The 26,443-nt window shown below is 36.5% G+C and overlaps 1 protein-coding gene across 4 annotated transcripts in view; it reads left to right on the top strand.

Moving 5' to 3' along the window:
- The first annotated feature begins 4,778 nt into the window (after positions 1-4,778).
- The window catches only part of map3k9 (mitogen-activated protein kinase kinase kinase 9), a 32,838-nt gene continuing 11,173 nt past the window's right edge, over positions 4,779-26,443 (top strand). For all 4 annotated transcript variants that reach the window (XR_012388835.1, XR_012388834.1, XM_073920181.1 and 1 more), the window contains exons 1-9: positions 4,779-5,437; positions 9,556-9,969; positions 13,488-13,668; positions 18,760-18,908; positions 20,571-20,746; positions 23,302-23,542; positions 25,416-25,538; positions 25,640-25,760; positions 25,852-25,964. Coding sequence is in view for 2 of the 4 variants with exons in the window: in XM_073920181.1 (XP_073776282.1) it covers positions 5,056-5,437; positions 9,556-9,969; positions 13,488-13,668; positions 18,760-18,908; positions 20,571-20,746; positions 23,302-23,542; positions 25,416-25,538; positions 25,640-25,760; positions 25,852-25,964 (1,900 nt within the window). In the remaining 2 variants the exon portion in view is untranslated. The remainder of the gene's footprint in view (positions 5,438-9,555; positions 9,970-13,487; positions 13,669-18,759; positions 18,909-20,570; positions 20,747-23,301; positions 23,543-25,415; positions 25,539-25,639; positions 25,761-25,851; positions 25,965-26,443) is intronic.

The raw sequence follows: 26,443 nt of genomic DNA, 5'->3' as shown, positions 1-26,443 counted from the left end.
ACCGTGCGTGTGCAATGAGGTTGCAGAAAAAACCCGGGAGTGCTAGCATTTACAGCGAGGGAATGATATCCGATACGGTACAGAGTTTGTTGTTGTATTAGAGATAAGTTATATTGACTACATATATATTATTTACATAATGCTTTCAGCATATTATAACAGTTTGTCACTTAGTGATAAGCACAGTTATTCCGCAAAATTAACGTTAAAGTAAGCGGCATTCTTCTGACAGGTCCATTTGTGAGGGCACCCTATGGATATTGGATCAGATGAAATGGCCAAGCATTCAGCCCCAAATATACAACTATCTCATTGAAACGCCAAGTGGTTTTACAAGAGAGAAGTTAAGGGCCTACAGGTCTTTGGATGCCAACAATTAGTTCTGTGTGGTCATGTGCTAGAAATAATGTTCCATGATTACCGGATTCAAAACTATGTAGAGCTAAAAACCGATGTTCTGCCAAGCCGAAGACAAGGAAGTAATGTGGACAGAACTGTAATGTTGTGGGTAATCATCAACAAGCAAAACAACTGCATTCTGACAGCAAACTGCACCTGTACGGCAGGGTATGTGAACTTAGATTTTTACACTTCATTCTAAGCATTCAGTGTCCGCAGTTTAATTAACCACATGTAACTGTTTTGCTAAAATCATTGCTGTAGTCAAAAATGAGTAATGTGTATGATTCAGAATACCATGAACTTACCTGATATGAAATGAGAACTGCAGAGTCGAGCAATTTTAATTAGTTCCTCACTCCATTCAGCTCTTCTGATGGCTGTTAGCCAAAGACGTCTGCGGTTGGCATTAAAACAAGTGTGGTGTACGGTAAATATTAGGTTTTCGATTTTGGCATCCTGCTGCCCAACATGTGCAGTTGAACCCATGTGACGTCATGTGTGACGTAGGTGGGTAATTCCCCTAAAGATATCCCTAAAACTAACATACTGATACTAACATCTTAAAAACATTCTTTTAATTTCACAGTCAACTGAAAGAATCAGCCTTGAAGAAATTGTTTATCTTGTCTAAAATGCATTAGGACGGGCCAATAAAATTTCACCAGAATCACCAAGCTGTAGAATTGCAGAAATTTGTTTCTGTCAAAATGTCTCCAAAACTAAAACCACTAATAGTTTGAAATGTTTCAAGAAACAAAAGCTTCTACTCTCATCTAAAGACAAACTCAAGTGTTTGCAATTTTTCTTGATTTTCGATCAACATTTCGAAAGATATTTTCTTTCCCACAAGGTTGCCAGTATTATTGGAGGGTGCTGTAGGTTCGGTTGGGTCTTGATGTAGTTGGATGGTTTAACGTTAAAGTCAGCTTTACTACTGCCAACTCACACTTCCAGCTGTTTAGATGCAGGTGAACTTGTTTAAACCAGATTTCAGATGATAACACTTATGTCCTTGAAGTCACACAAGTCTTACTAATGTATCAGGGGTCTGACTCTCTTACACATACACACACTCGCGCACACACAAACACACTCCTCTTCAGCCTGGTGATAAAGCAGATGGTGGTTATGTTCATCTATTGTTGTTTTCTTTCTTGTTTTGATTTGTTTTATACTCTTATCTCTCTCTCTCACGCACACATACACACACACACACACGGATATCATGTTTTATTTTCAGGGAATTATGCATGAAATTTACCTTAATTTAATTAATTTATGTCCGCTGGTTTATTTATTTTGAATTCTTTTGGTCAACAGAAAAATAAAAAAATATATTTGAAAAATCTTTCTGGTATTGGTTGTGATATATTTGAGATTGAGCTGTATGTTATACATTTTAACATTATATTTTTCTGTAGCGATAATACAATAAATGCACAATAACATATGCAGGGTTTTTGGCAGGTCTTAAAAAGGCCCTTATAAGTGTTAGTTAGATCTTCCACTAATTAAAGCCTTAAAGGTCTTCATTTGTAGAGTGTAAAAAAATGTTAAATCCATCAAAAATCAAAATACATTCTCAAATTAATACCACTTTTGTTTTGAGAAACTTAAAATTATGGTTAAATTTATGCTTCAATTTGGTCAATTTTAAGTCAAATTACAGAAGTCCTGGACAGAGATACATAACTAAAAAAGGTACAGTTTAACTTTACCTCAGTTCTTAGGATAACAGTATTGTTCGTAATTGTCAGGGTTTGGGAAACACCAGTTTTAATTTGACAAATTCCTTACAATATTCTTCATCTAAAACATTAAAAATTGTTATGCATGATTTTCATTATGGTTTATAACTATTGAAAGAAAGCTTTTGATGCCTGATTGAATTGAGTTGGAATGTCTTTATTGTCCCCGAAGTGTAATTAGGTTTCCAGCAATATTTTACAGTTAACAGCAACAGATCAAACTCGACAACAAAGAAGTAAAAGTAAACAATAAAATGAATCATAATCAAGTAAAAAAAGTTGTATCAAATGAATGCCAATATCTGTTTGGCCTTGCCCATCTACACACTCAGAAAAAATAGTACAATGCTGTACCAAAGAAACTCTTGTCACTGGGGCAGTACCTTTTTCTGGAACAGAATTGTACCTTAAGACAAAAAACTAATTTGTACCATTGCAGTTTGAACCTTTAAGTACATGATTTGTACCATGGGAAACCAAAGTGTACCTTTGGTTTTTAAAACCTGAAGATACAATATTGTACCTTCATCAGACGTACAAATCTGACCCATGAAGGTACCACAACAGTGACAAGACACTTTGTACCTTAACAGTGTCAAATGTGTTCCTTCAAGAACTTTTTAAAGGCATTTTGCTTTATCCAAGATGTGTCCATTTTTTTCAGTAAATATAAAAAAATGTGTAAATGCACCTTTTCCATTTACAATAAAGAATTAAAAATACTTTAACAGAAAGATCTATTTTATGCTAAACATTTCACAACACTTTTCACAAAAATGTTACAGAAACATTCTCCCATGTACAATATAAAAACATTTTTCTCCAATTTTCAAACAATACTTTTATAATCACTTAACAGTTCATTTAATTTAATTAATTTTAAAATAGAATTATGCAAATGTTTTGTAACGAGATATGCACAATGTTTGATTAGCTTTACAATACTAAAATGTCTGCATGAACCCTTTGCATATGCAGGACTTTTGCCTGCTCACATGCATAGTGGAAGGCAAATGCCAAAGGTGCGGATATCAATAATGAAAATGTATTTATCAAAAAATTCTTAACAAATGTTTAGTTTACAATACCTATAGTTTTGTTTTACCAATTGTTTTGTATTATAAAATTTAATAATTAACATTTTTGAGGTTCTTTAAACATGTGCTTTTAATTGATGATTCATGCTTTAATATAGAAGTTATTCAAAAAATCACTTTACCTTCCAGTAGTATTTATTTTCATAGATATTGTAATGAAGAAGAATTGTCCAACACTTGTGTACCTTTTTATGAGAACAATTGTGTACCTTCATGTCAATTGTACCATAAAAGGTACAAAACAGTATCATAAGAGGTCTTTTCTGTGCCATATAAAGTACAACTTTTACCAAGGTACAAATCTGTTCCTTAAGGAACATTATTTGTACCACTTATCTTGTTTTTCTGAGTGTAGAATAAGTATACTTTCTGCCTGATGGCAGGTGGCAAAACTTTGAATAAAGTGGGTGGGTCTCGTCTGCTAGAATGGACATGGCACTCTTTATGACTCTCATACATGTGTCTAATACTGTTAAGATTTGTACCCAAAATCGAGAGGGTATGGGATTGTTATCTAGGCTACCCTAAAGTCTGACAAGATCTCTGCAACTAGTGAATGTTTTCACACCTACGCCACTGAACTACATTATATTTCTAAGCAATTAGGCCCACTGTTTAATATCTTTACAATGTTTATATAGAAAGAGCAAATCACTGGTACAACCCTCACTACTCATTAAGAACTGTACTTATCCATTGCGAGCAGACGGGCTGGCAAAGTCTCTCTGGACCCCTCAAACCCAGCACACTGTGTCTTTGAACTGTTACCTTCTGGTAGACGCTACAGAGCACAGTGCACCAGAACAGCCCGACACAGAAAGAGTTTCTTCCCTCAGGCAATCCATCTCTTGAACACTTTATGATAGTAATTGTAAACAAACAACATCACTACTTTTTATTCACATATACACTTATTTATTTAACGACGTACTTTACATGCCTAGTTGCAAATAACAGCTGCAAATATAACAATGTATTAATATACCTGTATCTACACTAGTCAAATGTGTATATTTGCATTCACTATTTACTTCTAAATGTATTTATTAGCCTATCTGTTTTGTTTTGTTTTTTTGTTGTTGTTTTTTATTGTCCTGTCTCTGTCATTCTGTTGCACTGTAGAAGCTCTGCCAAGAAAACAAATTCCTCGTATGTGTGAAGGCTACCTGGCAATAAAGCTCTCTCTGATTCTGATTCTGGGAGTACACGTAACGGTTAACCCTATCTCGACCTCAATTTTCTTCCTTGTCTTTTTAAAAGATAAATGCGATAAAAGAAACCACTCACGAAAGCGATTCTGACCATGTTTGCTGTGTTAAATAGAAATGGATCGATTCTTCTCAGCTCCACTGTTTCCTCCTGCGGTGCGCGCGCTGTCCGGTCCCGCGGTGCTGAAACATTCCCCGCATTTGCTGTGACAGAGATTTAGTGGGCGGGTCTTATAAAGAGGCGAGATGGGATTGATGCGCATTTCTGCCACTCAACTCACAAGAGCCGGGGATTCGTCAAGACGGTAAACCACTGGAATCATGTGCTGGGAGGGGGCGAGTGCAGGCTCAGGAGCGGATGAGGGTGCGGGACAATGTTGTAGCCAATTAACGCAAGAAGTGCCTTATGTTCGGGACCGAAAGATCGTTTCATGAACCCTGAGCAGTCCCGTATGAGGAGGGCGGCAGGTCTGGAGCTCGTTGAGGCGAGAGGCTGCTCGGATTAACCGCTACTTATGCTGCGGCTTTGCGCCCGGTCTTGAGCTCTGCGGCAGGTGAGGAGCAGCAGAACCGGGCCGGTCGCCCCTATGGATCGGCAGCATGGATGCTTTCAGTTTCCCCTTTAACAGCAGTGGCCCGGACAGCGCAGACGGAGATGGAGCCGCCGCAGAGCCTCAGCCGGGGGCTCGTCTCCTCGGGTTTGGCCCTGCGGCGGCGGCGACCCCATCCGGTGCCGGTTACTGGACCGCCGTGTTCGACTACGAGGCGACCGCCGAGGACGAGCTCAGCCTGCGGAAGGGGGATCGGGTAGAGGTGCTGTCCAAGGACTCGCTGGTGTCCGGGGATGAGGGCTGGTGGACAGGTATGATCGAGGACCGGGTCGGTATTTTCCCTAGTAACTACGTGAGCAGTAACGGAATCTCGGAGAAGATCCGGGACACGCCGGAGGACTATTGCGACTATTCGGTGCCACCGTTACACTGTGAGTACGCTGACCGCATCTACAGAAAACATAAAGGTGTCTGCAGAGGGTTGAGTTGATTTGGCCCACACTGATCTATAATCACTTCAACACACCTTGATTGTTCTGGTTAAAGGGTAGTTCACCCAAAAATGAAAATTTACTATTTAGTGTGATTTAAGTGGTTCTAGACCAGGGATGGGCAAACTTGATCCTCGAGGGCCGGTGTCCCTGCAGAGTTTTGTTCCAACACTAGTCAAACACACCTGAACAAACTAATCAGTGTCTTCAAGATCACTAGAAATCTATAAGCAGGTGTGTATAATTAGAGTTGGAGCTAAAATGTGCAGGGCATCGGCCCTCCAGGACAGAGTTTGCCCACTCCTGTTCTAGATCTTTATGAGCTTCTTTCTCCTGTTGAACTCAAAATAAGATATTTTGAAGAAAGCTGAAATCTTCCATAGGTACAAATATTGTTACAGGTTTCCTGCTTTCTTGGAAATATTTTCATTTGTTTTCAACAGAAGAAGGAAACTCATTAAGGTTTGAAACAAGGGTAATAATAATAATAATAATAATAATAATAATAATAATAATAATTCCTTACATTTATGTAGAGCTTTTCTGGACACTCAAAGAGCTTTACACATTTTTGGGTGGAATCTCCTTATGGACCACCAATTCATGACAGAATTTAAATTTTTGGGTGAACTATCCCTTTATCCAATATGTACAAACTGATGCTCATCTGGATTTTAGGCAGGTTTCCCAGCCTTACCAGCCCAGAAGTTCAAAAAAAAATAAAGAAATAAATAAACAACCCTTGACTGGGCTGGGAGACCAACACTAAAATCTAAAATCTGGCTTCAGATTCTTCCAAAATGGTCTGTAGCTTGTCAAGCAGAACTAGAAGTACTAGCTGTTTGGACCAACTTATAAGAACTATCTAATTCCAAAAGACCATTTTTTTACCTTTATTTACTCTAAATCTTACTCCAGCCTTTAAAAAGTTACTGGGGTCAAAACAACAGGACTTTTACTGAACATCAGATCAGGGTGCAAAATACAGGCAGGGTTGGGGGGGATTGACCTCCCTAATTAATGCTTGATCCCACCTAAAGGACATTAGAACAAGATGTGTGTGGGTCAATCCTTTACTGAGAAATATTTCACTCTGATCTCTATTTTAAATAATAATGTTAATAACTAAAATAATCGATAATATAAATATGCATTTAATCACCCTTATAACAGTTCAAACCATTGTGAATGCATAATCGCGCCAATCAGTCTATTCGAGAAAAAAGTCTGAAATTGTCCGATCTAGAGCACCAATGGATATTGTGTTTACAAAGACATCGTTTTCTCGTAAAGTAAGTGTTTGTATCTACATTTAGTCTGAAAGTCTACAATCTAACATCTGCAATGGCTAATCAGAGAATAATGTATGCCAGATTACAAACTTAAACAGGTTACGTTTTATTAATAAACTACACGTAACTATATTTAAATACATAAATAGCTGAAGTATGTATTACACAAAATAACCAAAAATGTTGAGCCCCCACATTTGTAAATGTTTTTACAAAACATTACCATATTTAATAGCCTTTAAAACATTATTGGTTATCATGTGTGTGTGTCCTCGTGTTGCCAGTCGCATGTCGGTGGTCGTCTCGCTTTTCCTGAATGGCTGCTGGCCTACTTTTTATCATGTGGTTCCTGCCAACTGCAATATTAATAAGAGACACAGTGGCCCAGACACACCGTCATCACCACAGACAGGAGAAGAGGAGACAATCTCACGCACATCTTTGTTTTACTGCTTTCCATTTTCTCCCACGTCATCCGTCATTTTAAATCATGCATCCTGCCATCCAAATTTGCTTTCTGCCGATTAATGCGGCTCTCTTTCTGCCTCAGTCTATCAGCTGTTACTCATATACTGTATGAAGGACACACAAATCCGAATAAGGGTTTATTTTCATGTAACAGTAGTAGTTCGGTCTCTCAAATAAACACGATTCACAGGTGGAGAAATATTATCTGCAGCAGTGTGAGTGAATTACCCCAAAGTGGGACGATTTTTGAGTTTCAGATCCTTTGATGTATTGCAAGGTGTATCCAAAATGGGAAATCCACATTTGAAAATGCAGATTCAGAAAAGAAATGATAGACTTGGAAAATTGGCAGCTTGTGACTCATGGGTAAAATCATGAAACATGAAATAGTTCATATATTTATAACTGAACATCAGCCAAATAAAACAGTTTTATAATTTTGATAAATGTATTATAAATACATTAAGCACCCACTGGCTTATGTTAATAGGTTGAGTTCTTTACTTCATTTTTACTTACCAACAAATACATAAAACCACAACAGATATAGCCTCGGAGGTCTATTTAAAGACAAATAAAATCTTGCAATTTTACAAAAACCAACAGGATCATCTCACAGCTTGAACTGCAGTTAAACACATTTAAAAACAGTTGGCCTATTGTTTTCTATTATACTTTCTCTTGATTTGACCAAAAAGTCGTGAATATGCTTAATTCGTCAAGGATATACACATTCATTCATTCAGTCATTCATTTTCTTTTCGGCTTAGTCTCTTTATTAATCTGAGGTCGCCACAGCGGAATGAACCGCCAACTTATCCAGCATATGTTTTAGGCAGCAGAAGCCCTTCCAGCACCTGGAGAAACCCACGCAAACATGGGGAGAACATGCTAACTCCACACAGAAATGCTAACTAAAAGCTTGAACCTGCGACCTTCTTGCTATGAGGTGACAGTGCTAACCACTTTGCCACAGCGCTGCCCAGAATATACACAATGAAGTTTAAAAAACTAAACTTGTTTCCATTGTGGTCCTTGATGTGAAGTACAGATTATACTACTCTCAGTAACAGACACATGGTGATACTACATTATAAAATAAATACAAAAACAATCAGAAAAAATCATTAAAAATCCTGTAAAATCCATCAATATACTGTTCTGCTTAAGAGCCAGCTTTAGATTTGAAACTAAAACTAACCACATTTGTAATGCTTTTAATATCCACAGGCAGTTTATTCAGTAGCAATACCCCAGAATATTTAAAAGACAGACCACCATAAGCAGTTTTAAAACAACGTAATGTAAAATACTAAATAATGAGCAACAGTTAAAGTGCTTTTGTGACTGATTATTGTAACCATACAAAGGCTTGTCATCGATCCCATTTAAAAGGCAACAACTAATAGGAAAAATCACGGTTTGGGGTTTCATTCACTGTGTGTTTATGGGAGGGGGGGGGGGGTGTAAGAGAGATGTGCAGAGTGGATGGCAACATCAACAGCCTGAGGAATCAAGACATTTGTGCTTCCCATTACATTATAAACCACAGGAGAGGGCGAACTCTTCAGCAGGATAGCGCTCCTTCTTATACTTCAACCTCCAGATCAAAATTCCTGAAAGCAAAGAAGATCAAGGCGCTCCAGGATGGGCCAGCCCAGTCACTAGACATGAACATTATTGAGCATGTCTGGGGTAAGATGAAGGAGGAGGCATTGAAGATGAATCCAAAGAATCTTGATGAACTCTAGGAGTCCTGCAAGAGCTTTCTTTAAGTAATAAGATGACTTTATTAATAAGATATTTGAGTCATTGCAGAGATGTATGGATGCAGTCCTCCATACACAAGTTTTAATTATTTATCCACTGCACCATGACTTTATATTCTATACTATACATTGTTTCTGTTAAGTGACAAGACTTTTGTCTAAGCAAAGTCAGACCTTACTGTTCTAATTAAATAATTAAAAATCAAGGCATGATCATATTTTATTAGGTAAAATAAGCTTAATCTAGAGGCCTTTGCCTTTCATATTAGTCACTCCTAATACCAAATGCTCAACTAGAAGTCAAGTTATTATTTGTTGTTCCTAAATTTGGATAGGCGACAAGACTTCTGTCACAGTGTATTAGGCTAATCACACTTCCACTAGGAAAATTTGATGAAAAATATCTACTATATATGGTTAATAGTTTAGTAATAGTTGGGTGATCATTTCATAAGCACGTTAGAGAAAAAGATAACAGGTCTGTTTTGTTTAAAATGAATATCTCCCTGTATTGTGTGTCTATCATCAGTGCTGCAGATAGATTTCAGTGAGCTGGCTCTGGAGGAGATGATCGGGGTTGGTGGTTTTGGGAAAGTGTACCGTGCCATTTGGAATGGGCAGGAGGTGGCGGTAAAGGCGGCCCGCCGGGACCCGGATGAGGACGTGTCTCAGACGTTGGAGAGTGTTCGTCAGGAGGCCAAGCTCTTTGCCATGCTCACACACCCCAACATCATGGCTCTTCTGGGTGTGTGTCTGCAGGAGCCCAACCTGTGTCTGGTTATGGAGTACGCCCGCGGCGGGCCGCTCAACCGGGCCCTCGCAGGGAAACGCATCCCTCCACACACGCTGGTGGACTGGGCTGTGCAGATCGCACGCGCCATGCTGTACCTGCACTGCCAGGCCATCGTACCTGTTATCCACAGAGACCTCAAGTCCAGCAACAGTAAGACCTCATTACTAACATTCTCTTATATTACTTTTTACTTATATATATATATATATATATATATATATATATATATATATATATATATATATATATATATATATATATATATATATATATATATATATACAACCCTAAATCAGAAAAAAGTTGGGACAGTATGGAAAATGCAATAATAAAAAAAGAAAGCAGTGATTTCCAAATTTACTCTGACATGTATTTTATTGCAGACAATATGAGCCCAAAATAATTCATGTTTTGTCTGGTAAACTTCATTTCATTTGTAAATATACGTCTTTTCCTATCATTCAGACCTGCAGCACATTACAAAAAAGCTGGGACAGGAGCAATTTAGAGTTTGTAATCAGGTAAATTGGTTAAATAATGATGCGATTTGAAACAGGTGATTTCAGCAGGTGATTGTAATTATGATTTGGTACAAAAGCAGCATCCTAGAATGGTCTAGTCCTTGAGGAGCTAAGATGAGCAGAGGATCACCAGTTTGTCTACAAATACGTGAGAAAATTATTGAAATGTTTAAAAAAAAAAAAATCAGTTCATAAAGGACAAGGGCACAAGCCTAAGCTTCTCTGATCCCTCAGACAGCACAGCATCAAAAATCCTCATTCATATAGGGTCTCTCATGATATGTGGTTGTGTCAGTGCCCTTAGCAAAGGTAACTTGCACATTTGTGCTGACACCATTATTGCTGAAAAGTATATAAAGATTTTGGAGAACAATATGGTTCTTTCTTTTCCATGGATGCCCATGCATATTTCAACAAGACAATGATAAACCACATTCTGCATACATTACATAGTCCTGGCTACAGAGAAAGAGGACACAGGTCCTTGACTGGCCTGCCTGTAGTCCCAACTTGTCTCCAACAGAGAATCTGTGGTGTTTTTTGAAGCGCTAAATGAAACAACGAAGAATCTGCGTTGTTACCCACCTTAAAACTTATTTGCAGGACGAATGGGACAAAATTACACCTGAAACATTTCCTCACTTGGTGTCTTCAGTCCCTAAACATATTTTAAGTGGTGTGAAAAGGAATGGCAACATTACAAAGTAGTAAATGCTTTACTGTTGCAAATTGTTTTGAAATGTGTTGCAATAACCAAAATTGGAATACATGTTTATCTTGAAAAAAAAAAAACTATAAAAATCATAAGGAACACATTATATAATGTTTGTTGTATTGTCTGCAATGAAATACAAGTTAAAGTAAATTTAAAAATCACTTTCTTTTTATTTGCATTTTTCAAACTGTCCCAATTTCTGATTTGGGGTTGTATTATGTTTAGAAATGTATTAAAAAATATACAGCGGGGCTAATAATTCAGGAGGGCTAATAATTCTGACTTCAACTATATATTTTATTTATTTTTTGACTGGAAATGACAAAGGCTTCTCGCAAAAGATAAGAAGATGATGTTCAAGAGGCATCATTGTGGAAAATAATATTTCTCCACTTATGTTTACATTTGAACACAAACTTTAAGTTTGAATTTGCCAAGGGTGTGAATAATGTTGAGCTTGACTGTATATTGATTTAATGATTATTATATATTATAAGAACTAATATCATCAGTATATTTAATAATATTTTTTATGTCTGAAATGAACATGTCAACTGAATATTGATTTTCAGTATTCACTTTAGCAACATAATGTTTTTTCCCCTTAAACTTTTCCTAACACCCCTTTGCAGTGGTTGTGTACAGTATGGTGCTTTTCTCATGTGGTTGTGTACGGTATTGTTCATGGTAAGAGTGCGTTGGTTTGTGTTGTGTAGACTCATGTTTTGGCTCTCCGAGTGTGTAAGTGGTTTGTAATCCTGTGTTTGGCAGTTCACTTGTCTGATTGGATCCTTTAAACCCAAAGCTTATTACAGGGGATTTGCACTCGCCTTCACTTTCCGCCGCTTGATTGGCTGATCAAAACATCTCCTTGCCTCTCATTGGCCACTCAGAGATGATTAGCATAGGACCTTGCAGACCATTGGACGCTGTAGTTCAAAGATAAGTCTCTAAGCTTTTCATTGGCTGTGCTGTGTTGAAAAACAAAGTCAGCTAATTTTATCAACGCAAACTGTGATGCAAATCAAAAAACAAACTCTGATATTGGACTGCACCACCAAGCATGACTGGATATGATTCAAGAGTACTATTGTGATTATGAATATTGTATCCCTTGTGATTCAGTGACTCAATACAAGAACATAACAAATATGCATGAGATTGTTATTGTGGACACTTAAAAATTCAGTAAATAATTATTTATTATTTAAACCTTTAGACTGCCTTTTAAGAATCATCAGATTGTAGATAAAAAACTGATCACAACACAAAATACTGAAAAAACATAATAGTCTGTTTATTATCTAACATGTAACATGGCCGAGAAAAACCTTTTGTTTTTTAACACTATACTATACACTGTAAAAATGTTTGCCTCCTTAATTTTTTAGTTGAATCAAATTAACTTTTCTAGTCATCTCAACTTACATCAATCCATCTGACTAAAAATATTAAGTAAAAATTTCTTGAAACATGATGAACTTTGTAATAATTGTAAGCAACATAAAAATATTTTGTTGTCAACTTTTTGTCAAAATTTTTTACAGTGTTCTACAGGCTCCATTTGTTAACGTAACACAAGTTAGTTAGCAATAAAAGCTACTGGTAAAGCATTTATTAATCTTGGGTGATGTTAATTTTTAATAACTTATTCAAATCAAAAGTCATAACTTCCTTATTTATTAATATAGCTAAAAAATAATAAAGGTCAGTTTTATTTTTAAACTAATATTAGAATAAGAACTTCTGTAACAAATGTAGCTATTTGTCAACGTTGATGACTAAGGAGTCATTACTGTAAATTGTTTCAAATCTTTTTGAAACATTTGTTTACTACGAACATTAAGTTAGCGATAAAGTTCATCCAGGAGCTTGTTAGCACAGAAAAAATCCCGACAGGCTTATTGGCAGCCCAAGCTTTTTCCTGCTTATTATACGACTACCTGCCGCAAAACTGAGACACAAAACATTGCTCTGAACCATTGTAGTCTATTCGTTCTTTGATTTAAAGCAACGCCTACAGAAACGAAAACAGCTGATAGAGCGTGCATAATGCAACCACAAGATGGCACCAAACAGTCAAAAACAGAGACAGCGTGTCAGAAAAGCAGATGAATATGAATGTGGATGTATGTATATGGATGTAGACGTCTTTACTGAGAGTCAAGGTGATTCGAAGTTCCCTTAAAAGGATGTTTTATTCAGCAGTTGTTATCTGGGAATAACATACCTTAAAAACTTCATGACTGATAAATTAGAATTGAGTATTCCAGACAACCGTGTAATAAAACACTATAAAGCAGTGACCAAAAAATTATTTCTTTGTTATTTTACTTAACGTTTTTTTTTACACTTATGTCAGTTCAGCTATTCTACAGGGCAATCAAATCTTCGATCCTCATTCCTGATTTTACCTCTACTTTTCTTCACAGTTCTGATCCTGGAGCGTGTGGAGAACGATGATTTGAGCAACAAGACTCTGAAGGTGACAGATTTTGGTTTGGCTCGAGAGTGGCATCGGACCACGAAGATGAGTGCGGCGGGCACGTACGCCTGGATGGCACCTGAGGTCATCCGATCATCCACCTTCTCCAAAGGCAGTGATGTGTGGAGGTGGGCATCAGGAAGATGGTTTGTGTGTTAGTGTGTGTGTGTATACCTGGTGTTTCCTACCAAATGTGACCCTGGACCAGAAAACCAGGGTTTTTTCTTTGATGCCAAAAATCTTTTGAAAATTAAGCAAAAATCAGATTGCGTGAGGATATTTTGTAAATGTCTTAAATTAAATTGATCCAAACCAAATTTTTAGACAACTGTACTCACAATTGTTCCATGTATTTAGATTTTTCTGCACCCTCAGATTCCAGATTTGAATGAAAACTACTGGTAAAGCGTTTAACGGGTGGCACGGTGGCTCAGTGGTTATCACTGTCACAGCACAGCAAGAAGGTCGCTGGTTCGAGTCCCAGCTGGGCCAGTTGGCATTTCTTGTGGATTTATTTGTTTGCATGTTCTCCCCGTGTTGGCATCCCCACAGTCTAATACAACCCAGGCTCATTCTGAAAACGTAGTCCCGTGGACATTTCTGGAGGCTGCGAACAACGTCCCGGCAGGTAGGCAACGTATTTGTTCAGTTTTTGTTTTTGCGAATACGCGAAGAGGACGCTGTGTGTACTTTTTCGCATCTCAAACATCTCTCTCAAACAACTCTCGCAAGCGCAATTCGCGCCCACGCTGTTCTCGCATAAACCCACCGAAGGCCGCTGTTGAGTGACCGTTTGTCTGATTGACTGGGCGACTGGCCAATCGGCCGAACCACCCTCCTCCTCCTTCCCTAAACCCAACCAGTTTTACAGATTGACCCGCCCGCCCGCTTGCTTCCCTCAACCCAAGCAACAATTTACAAAAGCTGTCCAGAAAAAGAAAAGCCCTCGTCTGATTTTGAACACGTTTTCAGATTTCACCACAACTTATTCACTTTATTTTTTTGGAATATGTTTTTGTCTTACCTGATTTCTGGAACCGCTCTTCTCCGGACTCGAACCTGGTCATCGTCGTCATCTTCGTCAGCGTTGTCAGCTCCTCTCTGCATCTCAATTCCGCCGACATACACAACGAGCTAACTGGACAAACTTGTTGTGGCGGGAAAGCCCTCCACATGGAGGTAAGCGGTCAGTCAGTAAGTGCGAAAAGGAACGGCGTCATACCGCCCCATATCGTTCGCTTAAAAAATTAAATGCAGCCATGCGTACCTCTGGCTACATTAATCACGGTCTCCAGAAACGTCCACGGGCCTTTGTTTTCAGAATGAGCTTGGGTTGGTCTAAAAACATGCAGTATAAGTGAACTGAAGAAACTAAATTGGCCATAGTGTGTGTGAATGAGTGTGTATGGATGCTTCCTAGTACTGGGTTGCGGCTGGAAGGGCAAAACATATGCTGGAATATTTGGCAGTTCATTCCACTGTGGAAACCTCTGAAATAGAGACTAAGCTGAAGGAAAAGGAATGAATGAATGGATGGTAAAGCATTTATTAATCTTGCGTGATGTTAATTTTTAATAACCAAATCAAAAGTTATAACTGTTTTATTTAATGGAGATAAAAACAGTTTTATTTTTAAACTAACAGTAAATTAAGAACTACTGTAACATATGTAGCTATTTGACACTGTTGATGTTTACTAAGAAGTCTTTATTAGGGACTGAGCGCCGAAACGGTGCATAGGCCCTATTGCAGGGGTGGGCAAACTCGGTCCTGGAGGGCTGGTGTCCTGCATAGTTTAGTTACAACACTAATTAAACACACCTGAATGTGCTAATCAGTGTCTTCAAGATCACTGGAAATCTATGAGCAGGTGTGTGTTATTAGAGTTGGAGCTAAACTGTGCAGGACACCAGCCCTCCAGGACCGAGTTTGCCCACCTGTGCCGTATTGGATTAATTTGCCGTATTTAATTATTTTTTTTCTTTTGAGGGTGTAAACATGCTTGAAAACACCCGCACCAGAACTGGCAAAATATTTAAGTGTGATATGGGTTTCGGAAGTGGGTGTGGAAAAATGGCTCGACAGCGCCACCTATAAACATCCAACGAAGTGCCCCACGAGCTACGTTTTACGCACATATACGAAAATTGGCGAACATGCTAATACAAAAAAAGACTCTTGTTGTAAATTGTATCTTTTTGAAACATTTGCTTACTCTGAACATTAAGTTAGTGATCAAGTACAGCCTCAGATTCCAGATTTTCAAATGCTGATCATAAAAAAGCTGTATTGAAATAAAAAAAACGCTAAAATTTCTATTAAAATTTTTAGTTTCTAAAAATTCTAAGGGGCGACATGGTGCCTCGTTGGTTGCACTGTCCCTTCACAACAAGAAGGTGGCTGGTTCAAGTTCCGGCTGGGTCAGTTGGCATTTCTGAAGTTTGCACGTTCTCCCTGCGTTCGCATGGGTTTCCTCCGTATGCTCCGGTTGCCCTCACAAGTACAAAGACATGCGCTGTAGGTGAATTGGGTAAGCTAAATTGTCCTTCATTGTATATGTGTGAATGCTAGAATGCATGGGTGTTTGCCAGTGCTGGGTTGTGGCTGGAACGGCATCTGCTGCGTAAAACATATGCTGGATAAGTTGGCGGTTCATTCCGCTGTGGTGATCCTTAACTAATTAAGGGACACTAAAGGAAAATGAATGAATGAATGAAAAATTTTAAGCTGTAACTATATAAAACATTAAATGATCATACTCTATTTTTATAAATTTTAAATGAAAAAAAATTACTGCTCTAAAAGCTTGTAAAATCTAGTAGTTTGAAGTTTTAAGAAGTGAAAATTACAAATAATTAGTATCTCGGGGCTGTACTGTGATCCTTAAATACAATCTTTTTATGTGCCATCAAATGATTATTGAATGAAATACGCTTTTTTGTATATGAACTAGTGTTACATTGAACAAACAATTTACTGGGTTTACTTATCACAGTAACATTGTAGAACTGCTTTTTTTTTTGGTTCAGAGGAAAAAAGGCAATGTTCTTTTTGACCCAAACTTGACCCATATACAGTCTTTTAATTTTTACACAAACATAATCAGAGAGTTTTAGCACAAATTGCAGAGCCAAATTTTGCTCAAAATCAGTTGGCCATACTATAGGTCACAGATGGCAGCATCCAGTGAAGGTATTGGTTGTCATGGTAACAAACCAGTGGTGTCATTAGCCCAGTTTCTGAGCCTGGTTGACGTGTTGTTTGGTGCTGTTATTAATGTCTGAATTTTGCTTTCCACCACAAGTCCTGATTACAGACTGCAGAAGGGGAGGGATGGATAGTAAAGAGATAAAAATAGCTTACTGTTCAATTTGTGTCAGAGCTGTGGTCTTTTGAATACTTTGTTCCCTTCCTACATTTACAAAATGTGATGTGTCTGCATTGTGTTTGTGGTTTGTTATTTAAACATTACAGGGTTGGGCTATATGACAAAAATCTCATATCACAATATAAGTCGTTTCATATCCTGATAACGATATATACAGCCGGGAAAATAACTATTGAACAAGTCATGATTTTTCCTGGGAATAATACTTCTAAATGAGCTGTTGACATGAAATTGAACCAGATTTTAGTAAAAACTCCAACAAAACAAACATTAAAAAATAAAACAAACAAATCTGAAATAATGAGTTTTGTGTAATAACAATGAAATGACACAAAGAGAAAGTACTGATCTACTGAAACGTATTTAATATTTATATTTATAGGCTTTTTTGGTGATGGCAGTTTAAAGACGCCTCTCATATGTTGAAGGAAGTCATGCATTGCTCAGGTGTGGTTTTTCACAGGCTTCAACAGAGTGTAAAAATCGTGATGGTTCTGTGGGTCTCGTCTATCAAATCTGAGCTTTATTTTGTACTTTTTATTGGATTCAAGTGAGGTGATTGGCTGGGCCATTCTACAGCTTGATTTTCTTTCTCTATAAGCATTTGGAGATTTCTTGGCTGTGTTTTGGATCATTGTCTTGCTGAAATGTCCACCCTGGTGTCCTCTTTATCCTCCTGCTAATGTAGATGTTGGACTGAAGCAGCTCATATTCATTTACACTGATGAAGGCAGAGGGTTGCTGAATAACTACTGAGAGATTTCAGCTGCTGTCTGGGCTTTCACTGTCTTTATGCACCTCCCTTTCTTCATGTGTTCAATACTTTTTTCTGATGTCATTTTATTTTATTACGCATAACTTAATCTGTAAACTAATTAGTTTAGTTTTCTTTGCATATATGGATTTCTTTGGTTGTTTCCACCATCCAGGAAAAAATTCAAGTTAACAGGATCTTTATAAATATGTTTTCTGAGAAAAATGGTGAGGTTTTCATTACTTGTTTTCCCCACTGTATAACTATATATCACCATCTCTGTAAATTCAATCAGTTATTAGTTTGCATTTAAAGTATATACTGTGAAATGTACTCATTTGTATGTGATCATTTTGCTCACTTTATTTAGAATTTTAGGGAAAATATTTGATTAAAAAAATTAGAAAAAATAGTTATTTTTTAAATATTATACACTTTAAAAAAAATACTGATTACAAGTCCAACTCAAAAACAGGTAATAATAACTAAATAAAATGCAAAATGTAAGCATTGTTGTTTCAAGATTACAACTTTTTCATGATTCTGTTATTCATGTTTCTGTTTGAATCCCAATAATGGTGTGTATTATTGAGCTCATATAATTATAAAAAAGATGTATAATATGTATTTAAGTATTAATAAACCAAGTTATTAAAATAAACGATAGAGCATAATACAAAGTGACAGACTTTTTATTTTTTCCCTACAATATACCGTATATCATCATATTGCACAGCCCTAATTAGATCTGGAAATCTGCATATTTATCACATGCAGCAGATTTCAATCTTCCCAAACCGTGGCCAATGTATTTCTGTCAATATTGTCAACATCTCTTGCCCATTTATCCACTGAAGCGCTTATTTTATGTTTTAAAGTACATGACACTGCAAAGGCTCACTTTGAAATGATAATAGAGAGATTTTCTGTTTTCACAATAGCTGTCATCCATTTGTGGTGTTTCTGTGTAGGATTCTGCTTGTTCCTGCACAGATACTGTTGGTGACAGCTTGTCGTTGTGGGTAGTCTTGTTTTAACTGCAGAGTCTCTGTCTGTCTGTCTGTCTTTTTCTCTCAGTTACGGGGTTTTGTTGTGGGAGCTGCTGACAGGAGAGGTGCCGTTTCGTGGTATTGACGGTCTGGCAGTGGCTTATGGTGTGGCCATGAATAAACTGTCCCTGCCCATTCCCTCCACCTGTCCTGAGCCGTTCGCCCGGCTGATGGAAGGCAAGAAATACTGCTGCACTCTTTGTTGAAGAAATAGTTCACGCCAGTATGAAAAATGACAATTTTTTTACTCACTCAAGGTGTTATAAACCTTAATGAGTTTCTCTATACTGTTAAACACAAAAGAAGATATTTTGAAGAAAGCTGAAAACCTGTAACCATTGACTTTCATTGTATAAAAAGCTAATACTACGCAAGTCAATGGATACAGGTTTCTAGATTTCTTCAAAATATCTTTTTTGTGTTCAACAAAGAAAGAAAGTCAAACAGGTTTGAAACAAGTAAAGAGTGAGTAAATGATGGCAGATTTATTTATTTGTTTATTTTTTCGATTGAACTATTTCTTTAACTCAGTGCTTCTTTTATGCTTTCTTTAAATGGTAACCATCCATGCTTTGTCTATTGTTACTTGTTTGTGTGAATGCAAAAGGTTTTTAAAAATCTTAAATTCAAACTTATTTAAAATTGAGTTTAGTAGCAATCATTGAGGGCACTAAAGTGCATTGGTTTCTGACACACACATAAGCAATAGACCAATCACAATAGACAGAACCATCTGACCAATCAGAGCAGAGTAGGCTCTAGGATAGGGTGGGTTTAGAAAAGAGATAACCCTAACTCTTACCTCATTTTCTCCTGGTCACACAAACATTTTTGCTTGAAAAATGAGAAGGTGATGGTGTATTTTGACTGGAGTTTTGTGTAGGTTGTTTCAAACTGGCTTACAATAATTATGATTTGATTGTAGGATTGACAGTACTGGCTATGAAGGGCGATAATAAAAAATGTATACCCGTTCTACTCACTCAGTGTAAACGAATATTTGACAACAACAGAGCTATATCAATATCCGAAAGAACATAATAACATTAACGGGATATTTCACCCAAAACTCAAAATTCTGTCATTATTTACTCACCTTTAACTTGTCACAGACCTGTTTGAGTTTCTTTTTTTTCTGTTGAACAAAAAAATTATATTTTAAAAACCATTGTTTTTTCCTTCTGTGGATGTCAAATTTTTTTTACTAATATCAAAATATCTTCAGAAAAAGGAAGCTCACAGATGCGTGGAACTATTTGTGTTGTGTAAATAGTGAGAACATTTAAATTTTTGGGTGAACTGTTCTTTTAATTGGGAAGTATTTCATACAATTTTGTCATGTCATGTTTGCATGTATTTTTGCATAAAAAAGCATGTTTAAACATAGCCGAGTAAGTGGTTGCCTTACTAAAATACTGTTTACAATGTTCAATTTGTTTTCTACATTGCCTGTTGATCTAGACTGGGAGGGGGGGGTTCATAGATGAGTTGCTTTCAAAATGTCCATATAAATTTAAATTGCAGGAGACTTACAAAATAAAACTCAGAACCTTAAAAACAGCATAATTGAGGCACTTTAGGAATTATTTTCCTGCAGAACTAAATAAAATTTCAATGATGATTTACTCTGCCTCCAAACATGACAAATCATAACATAACAAGTCATATCATCATAACAAAACAATGTAAAAAAACAAACTCCCAGCTGTGCTTGCATAAATTCATAGTATGATACTCTGACTGTGTTTTTGTTACATGATGACAGTGTATTATACAGCAGGCTTCAGTCACTCATTTCAGCTGTGTGTGTGTGGTGTTTTTTTGTGCCACCTGCTGTAGACTGCTGGAATGTGGACCCTCACTCACGACCCCCCTTCACTAGTATCCTTGACCAGCTTACAGCCATCGAGGAGTCCGGCTTCTTTGAAATGCCTGCAGAATCATTCCAGTCGCTGCAGGATGACTGGAAGCTGGAGGTTCAGGAGATGTTCGACCAGCTCAGAGCCAAAGAGAAGGTTTACATGCTCTCAAAAACACTCTCATCAGAACATATTATAGGCATTGTGAGGTATAGAAATCTATTAATACTGCAGAGTTCTAACAGGTCATGAAATTTCTGCAATATCTTGGAATTTTTTTAACTTGCATTCCAGTCAAGGACTCAAGGACTTTTTTTTTCATGTCATACAATAACAGGAACCTTTGTTAGTCACTTTTGTTTTAGTTATTTAACCCTTATGTGCTGTTGGGGATGTTTTTATCCACTCTGGGGTGATTTTGTGTCTTAATTTGGCCATAACTTTTTCTGTATTTCAGCTAGCAGAATCATTTTTGGTAACAAATCTTATTTTGAGAAAATGCTTTGATTAAAAAAAAAAAAAAACCTCAACGATACACTCTGGACAAATTTACTATCCTTTTTTTATGTTGGGGATGAAAACATCCACTGAATTAAACTGCTGTAAAAATGCATCAGATAAATATTTTTTGCATAAATCTGTTAATCAACCTCAGTACTGATCAAAACTACTAAATTGCTTAGAAAATTACAGGATTTTAACTTTTAATTTGCTAAGTTCATAAATGATATTACAGATTTGGTGGGAAAAGAGGTGTATTTTCAATATAAAACGTAATTATGGACTGTTTATTTTTGTTGCATTTTATCAAAGTCTTTGATGCAATGTTTTTGATGAATTTTTATTTATTTTCTCCCTAATTTACTGTTGGTGGTGGTTTTTGCCCCATTGACTTCCATTATAACCACTTTTTTTTAGTTTGTTTTTAGCAAAACGCATGTCTCCATATAATCATGCATTTTTGATTGGTGGTGGTTTTCCGTTTTGGGAAGAGGCAAAATTTGTAATTTTTACTGTTGATCCTCAGTTGACACAATTAACTCTTTAGATAGGCATGTGCAAAAAATGCTTAGTTTCTGGATTTTATATGGAGTGTAACAACAAATTAAAGTGTGTTTATATGTCTGAGAGTGTGAGAATGACCTTTGCGCACATACCTTGATGTGTCTGAGTCTCTGAGATGTGTCTGAGATAATAAAAATATGCATCTCAGCTTTCAGAACTACTTGGAGTAAACAAAAACAAAGACTGTGTATTTATGCACCATCAAATTTGGTTCTAATGTAAGTCAATGGGGCAAAAACAGCCACCAATAGTAAATTAGGAAGAAAAAAAGAAGAAAATCTAACAATGCATCAAAGCTAATGTTGTTACTAATCATTCAAATGTCCAAGACTGTGATAAAAGGTTAAAAAAAAAGATCCAGTCCACAACTACTTTTTATATTGAAAATGTCATTTTGTGTGTTTTATTCACCAAATCAGTGACATCATTTATGAACTTAACAATTAAAGAGTTAAAATCCTGTAATTTTCTAAGCAGTTTGGTAGTTTTGATCTTGACTTGACTTACAGATTTATGTAAAGAAATGTAAAAAAACATTTATCTGATGCATTTTTACAGCAGTTTAACTCAGTGGATCTTTTCATCCTGAACATAACAAAGGGATAGTAAATTTAAATAGTGCACAAGGGTTAAATTTAGGATTAGTTTATATTGATTATAAGTTTTTTGTGTTTCACAATATGCAAAAAAAACAGGTATTTGGCAGTTCATTCTATTGTAGTTTTGCCTATATTGTTATGATTAGGTTATTTGTCCATACTATTTTATTTCTTTCCCACTTGTCAACGGGCAGTCGTTTTAAGTCAAATGCAATCCCCAGACTGTACCTGGTACCTAAAGTGAACATGCCAGGAAATTTCAAGAGCTTTGTCAATAAAATGACCATTTCAAATGCTACGTATAAAACTCGCGTGTTGCAGTTTATTTGTTAAAATCTAAGGTAAATTATCCATTGCTGCTCCCTTAATGGCTGTTAAATTAATGAAAAATTATATTTAAGTCCAAACAATTGTAATAATATGCAAAACACAACTGCATCCAATTATTCTGTTCATTATAGTCTTTGTCTATAGTCTCTGTGCGTTATAAGTCTTTGACCTTTGGCTAAGATTGGGAACCCTGATAATACTACATAACCCAAAATTTTCTTGAAATAACATTTCAGCTTATATTTTACACAGCAGATGCCTTTCCAGCTACAAACCAGTACTGGGAAACATCCATACACTCTCATTTACACACATACACTACAGACAATTTAGCTTATTCAATTCACCTATAGCGCTTGTCTTTGGACTCTGGGGAAAACCGGAGCACCCGGAGGAAACCCACACCAACCCAGGGAAAACATGCAAACTCCACACAGAAATGCCAATTGACCCAGCCAGGACTCGAACCAGTGACCTTCTTGCTGTGAGGTGACAGTGCTAACCACTAAGCCACCGGGCTACAATAAAATTGTTATTTAATAAATCTAAACTTTTCTCTTTGTTGTGGTGGAGTTAAACTCAATATGCTCTTTCATGGATGCTCCACAGTAATGCTCCTTAATGAACGTGTCCCAGATGAATTTACCAGATTATCCACATGACACAGAGCAGAATGATGAGTAAGCTAGATCTCTCAAGTTGTCTTTCTTGCTGTAGGAGTTGAGATCCTGGGAGGAGGAACTGAGTCGTGCAGCTCTACAGCAGAAGTACCAGGAGGAGGCTTTACGGCGACGAGAGCAAGAGCTGGCAGAGAGAGAAATTCACATCCTGGAGCGAGAGCTCAACGTCATCATTCACCAGCTGTACCAGGAGAAACCACGAGTGCAGCACCGACACGGAAAGTTCCGGCGCAGTCGACTTAAACTGCGGGATGGGAACCGCATCAGCCTGCCTTCTGGTTAGTATTTTGTTAAAGTTAGCAGGAAATGGAAGTTGTGAGTGTATTTTTTTCTCCATTGTGGTGTACATTTAACGGCCACTTTATTACGTACACAATACTAGTACCGGGTTGGACCCCCTTTTGCCTTCAGTACTGCCTTAACCCTTCCGTGGCATAGATTCAAGAAGCTACTGGAAATATTCCTCAGAGATTTTGGTCCATATTGACATGATAGCATCAAGGGGTTGCTGCAGATTTGTCGGCTGCACATCCATGATGTGAATCTCTCGTTCCACTACATCCCAAAGGGGCTCTATTGGATTGAGACCGGTAACTTAGGAGGCCATTTGAGTACAGTGAAATCATTGTCATGTTTAAAAAACCAGTCTGAGATGATCCGTGCTTTATGACCAGTCTGGCCATTCTCCTCTGACCTCTGGCATCAACAAGGCATTTGCACCCACAGAGCTGCCGCTCACTAGATTTTTTTTTTTTTCGGACCATTCTCTGTAAACCCTAGAGATGGTTGTGCATGAACATCTCAGTAGATCAGCAGTTTCTAAAATGCTTTGACCTGCCCATCTGGCACCGACAACCATGCCCAAGACACCTAAATCACCTTTCTTCCCCATTCTGATGCTCGGTTTAAACTGCAGCAGATCGTCTTGACCATGTCTATATGCCTAAATTCATTGAGTTGCTGCCATGTGATTGGCTGATTAGAACCTTGCATTAACGAGCAGTTGGACAGGTGTACCAAATAATGTGAGTGTATATCCAAGTGTACGGCAGGACTTACTTTTATCTGTTAAGTATTGACTGGACGTTGTTGTGGTTTTCTATTGGTCAATGTCATATGACTGACAGTTTGTCCTGCCCTTGCATCAGTAAACAAGTCATCAGAAAAGAGATGTCATTGGAAGGGAAAATTAATTTGATGAAAAAGATTAAGTATATATATATATATATATATATATATATATATATATATATATATATATATATATATATATATATATATATATATATATATATACATATATATATATATATATATATATATATATATATATACATATATATATATATATATATATATATATATATATATATATATATATATATATATATATATATACATATATACATATATATATACATATATACATATATATATATATATATATATACATATATATATATATATATATATATATATATATATATATATATATATATATATATATATACATATATATATATATATATGTACATATATATATATATATATATGTATATATATATGTATATATATATATATATATATATATATATATATATATATATGTATATATATATATATATATATACATATATATATACATATATATATATATACATATATATATATATATATATATATATATATATATATATATATATATATATACATATATATATATATATATATATATATATATATATATATATATACATATATGCATATATGCTCATAAATGCTCTTATATATATATATATATATATATATATATATATATATATATATACATATATATATATATATACATATATATATATATATATATATATATATATATATATATATATATATATATAYAYATATATATATATATATATATATATATATATATATATATATATATATATATATATATAAGAGCATTTATTTAAATATATAGAAATTTTAATTTATAGAATTTAATATATTTCTGTAAATCATTTCTCCCCAATCATTTTTAAGTTAAGGATTATATATTTTTGTCTGCAATGCATTGTGGGATCACTTGTGCGGAAGTATATGCAATGACTTGTAAATGTTTGTGTTTCTAACAGTATGTTTGTGTTTCAGATTTCCAGCATAAAATCACAGTCCAAGCATCTCCTTCTTTGGACAGGAGGCGGAGCCTATTAGGAAGCAACTCCACCCCTCCAAACAGCCCCCCTGTTTTACCACGTCTTCGAGCGATCCAGTGTAAGTGTATTTATGTATCTGATTGATTTTTTTTCTGTATGTTTTTCCATGCTTCTATATAAGGTTTTGTTTTTAATACGCAATATCCATTACGCTGACAGTGACCCCAGGGGTCGGAGGTCAGGCATGGGGTCGTAATGCTGCATTCCAGTTTGATGAAGAGGAGGATAGGAAAACACGCAAAAAAGGGAGAACGCAAAGAGAACACAGCGCAGATGAGAGGTGTGTGTATGTGTGTTTCTAGACAAACCATAAAGCTTCAGCAATTGTTTAAACAGTCATGAATCTGCATGTGCATGTGTTTATGACTCAGTTTGAGGACTCCTAAAGAGGGCAGCCGACAGCGCTCCTGCAGTGCTCCAAACCTGCGCCGTTCCCCCAGACACAGTCCTGCTGTTCCCGGAGTGTGCAGCCTGGCAGAGACTGGTAACCCTCACATTACACCTGATGTTTGCCATCTCTATTATCCAGTCCTGAATATTTAGCTATATCCTTGTTGCATTCACCATATTATGATGCCAAGGAATGGTAAAAGAGTGGTAGACTGAACTTAAAGCAACAGTTCATTCAAAAATGAAAAATGGAGTTAACTTGTTAACAAAGGTTCTGCGGTGACGGAACAACGCTTCACTTTGTCTTCTTAACCAATCACCCACTCCTTAAAACTTATTTAAGGCAGACCAGCCTTCTAGCACTGTTCTTCTCGTTTTCTTGAACACACCCTCTCTCCCTCTATTTCCTTGCTTCCCATTAACAATCCTATAACCCTCTCTTCACTCCTAGGTTGGATAGGGGGTGTCCAACCACTCTACCAAAATATTACAGAGACGGTACCCCCACTCTGAGACTCTGGGCATCCTCGTAGGACGCCCGATCAACCTACCTACCTGTTCACTGTTTATCCT

The sequence above is a fragment of the Danio rerio genome, chromosome 13, assembly GCF_049306965.1.
Source record: "Danio rerio strain Tuebingen ecotype United States chromosome 13, GRCz12tu, whole genome shotgun sequence".
NCBI classification, from domain to species: Eukaryota; Metazoa; Chordata; class Actinopteri; order Cypriniformes; family Danionidae; genus Danio; species Danio rerio.
Note: the sequence above shows the minus strand (reverse complement) of the source record. Positions and strands in the feature narration are given on the sequence as shown.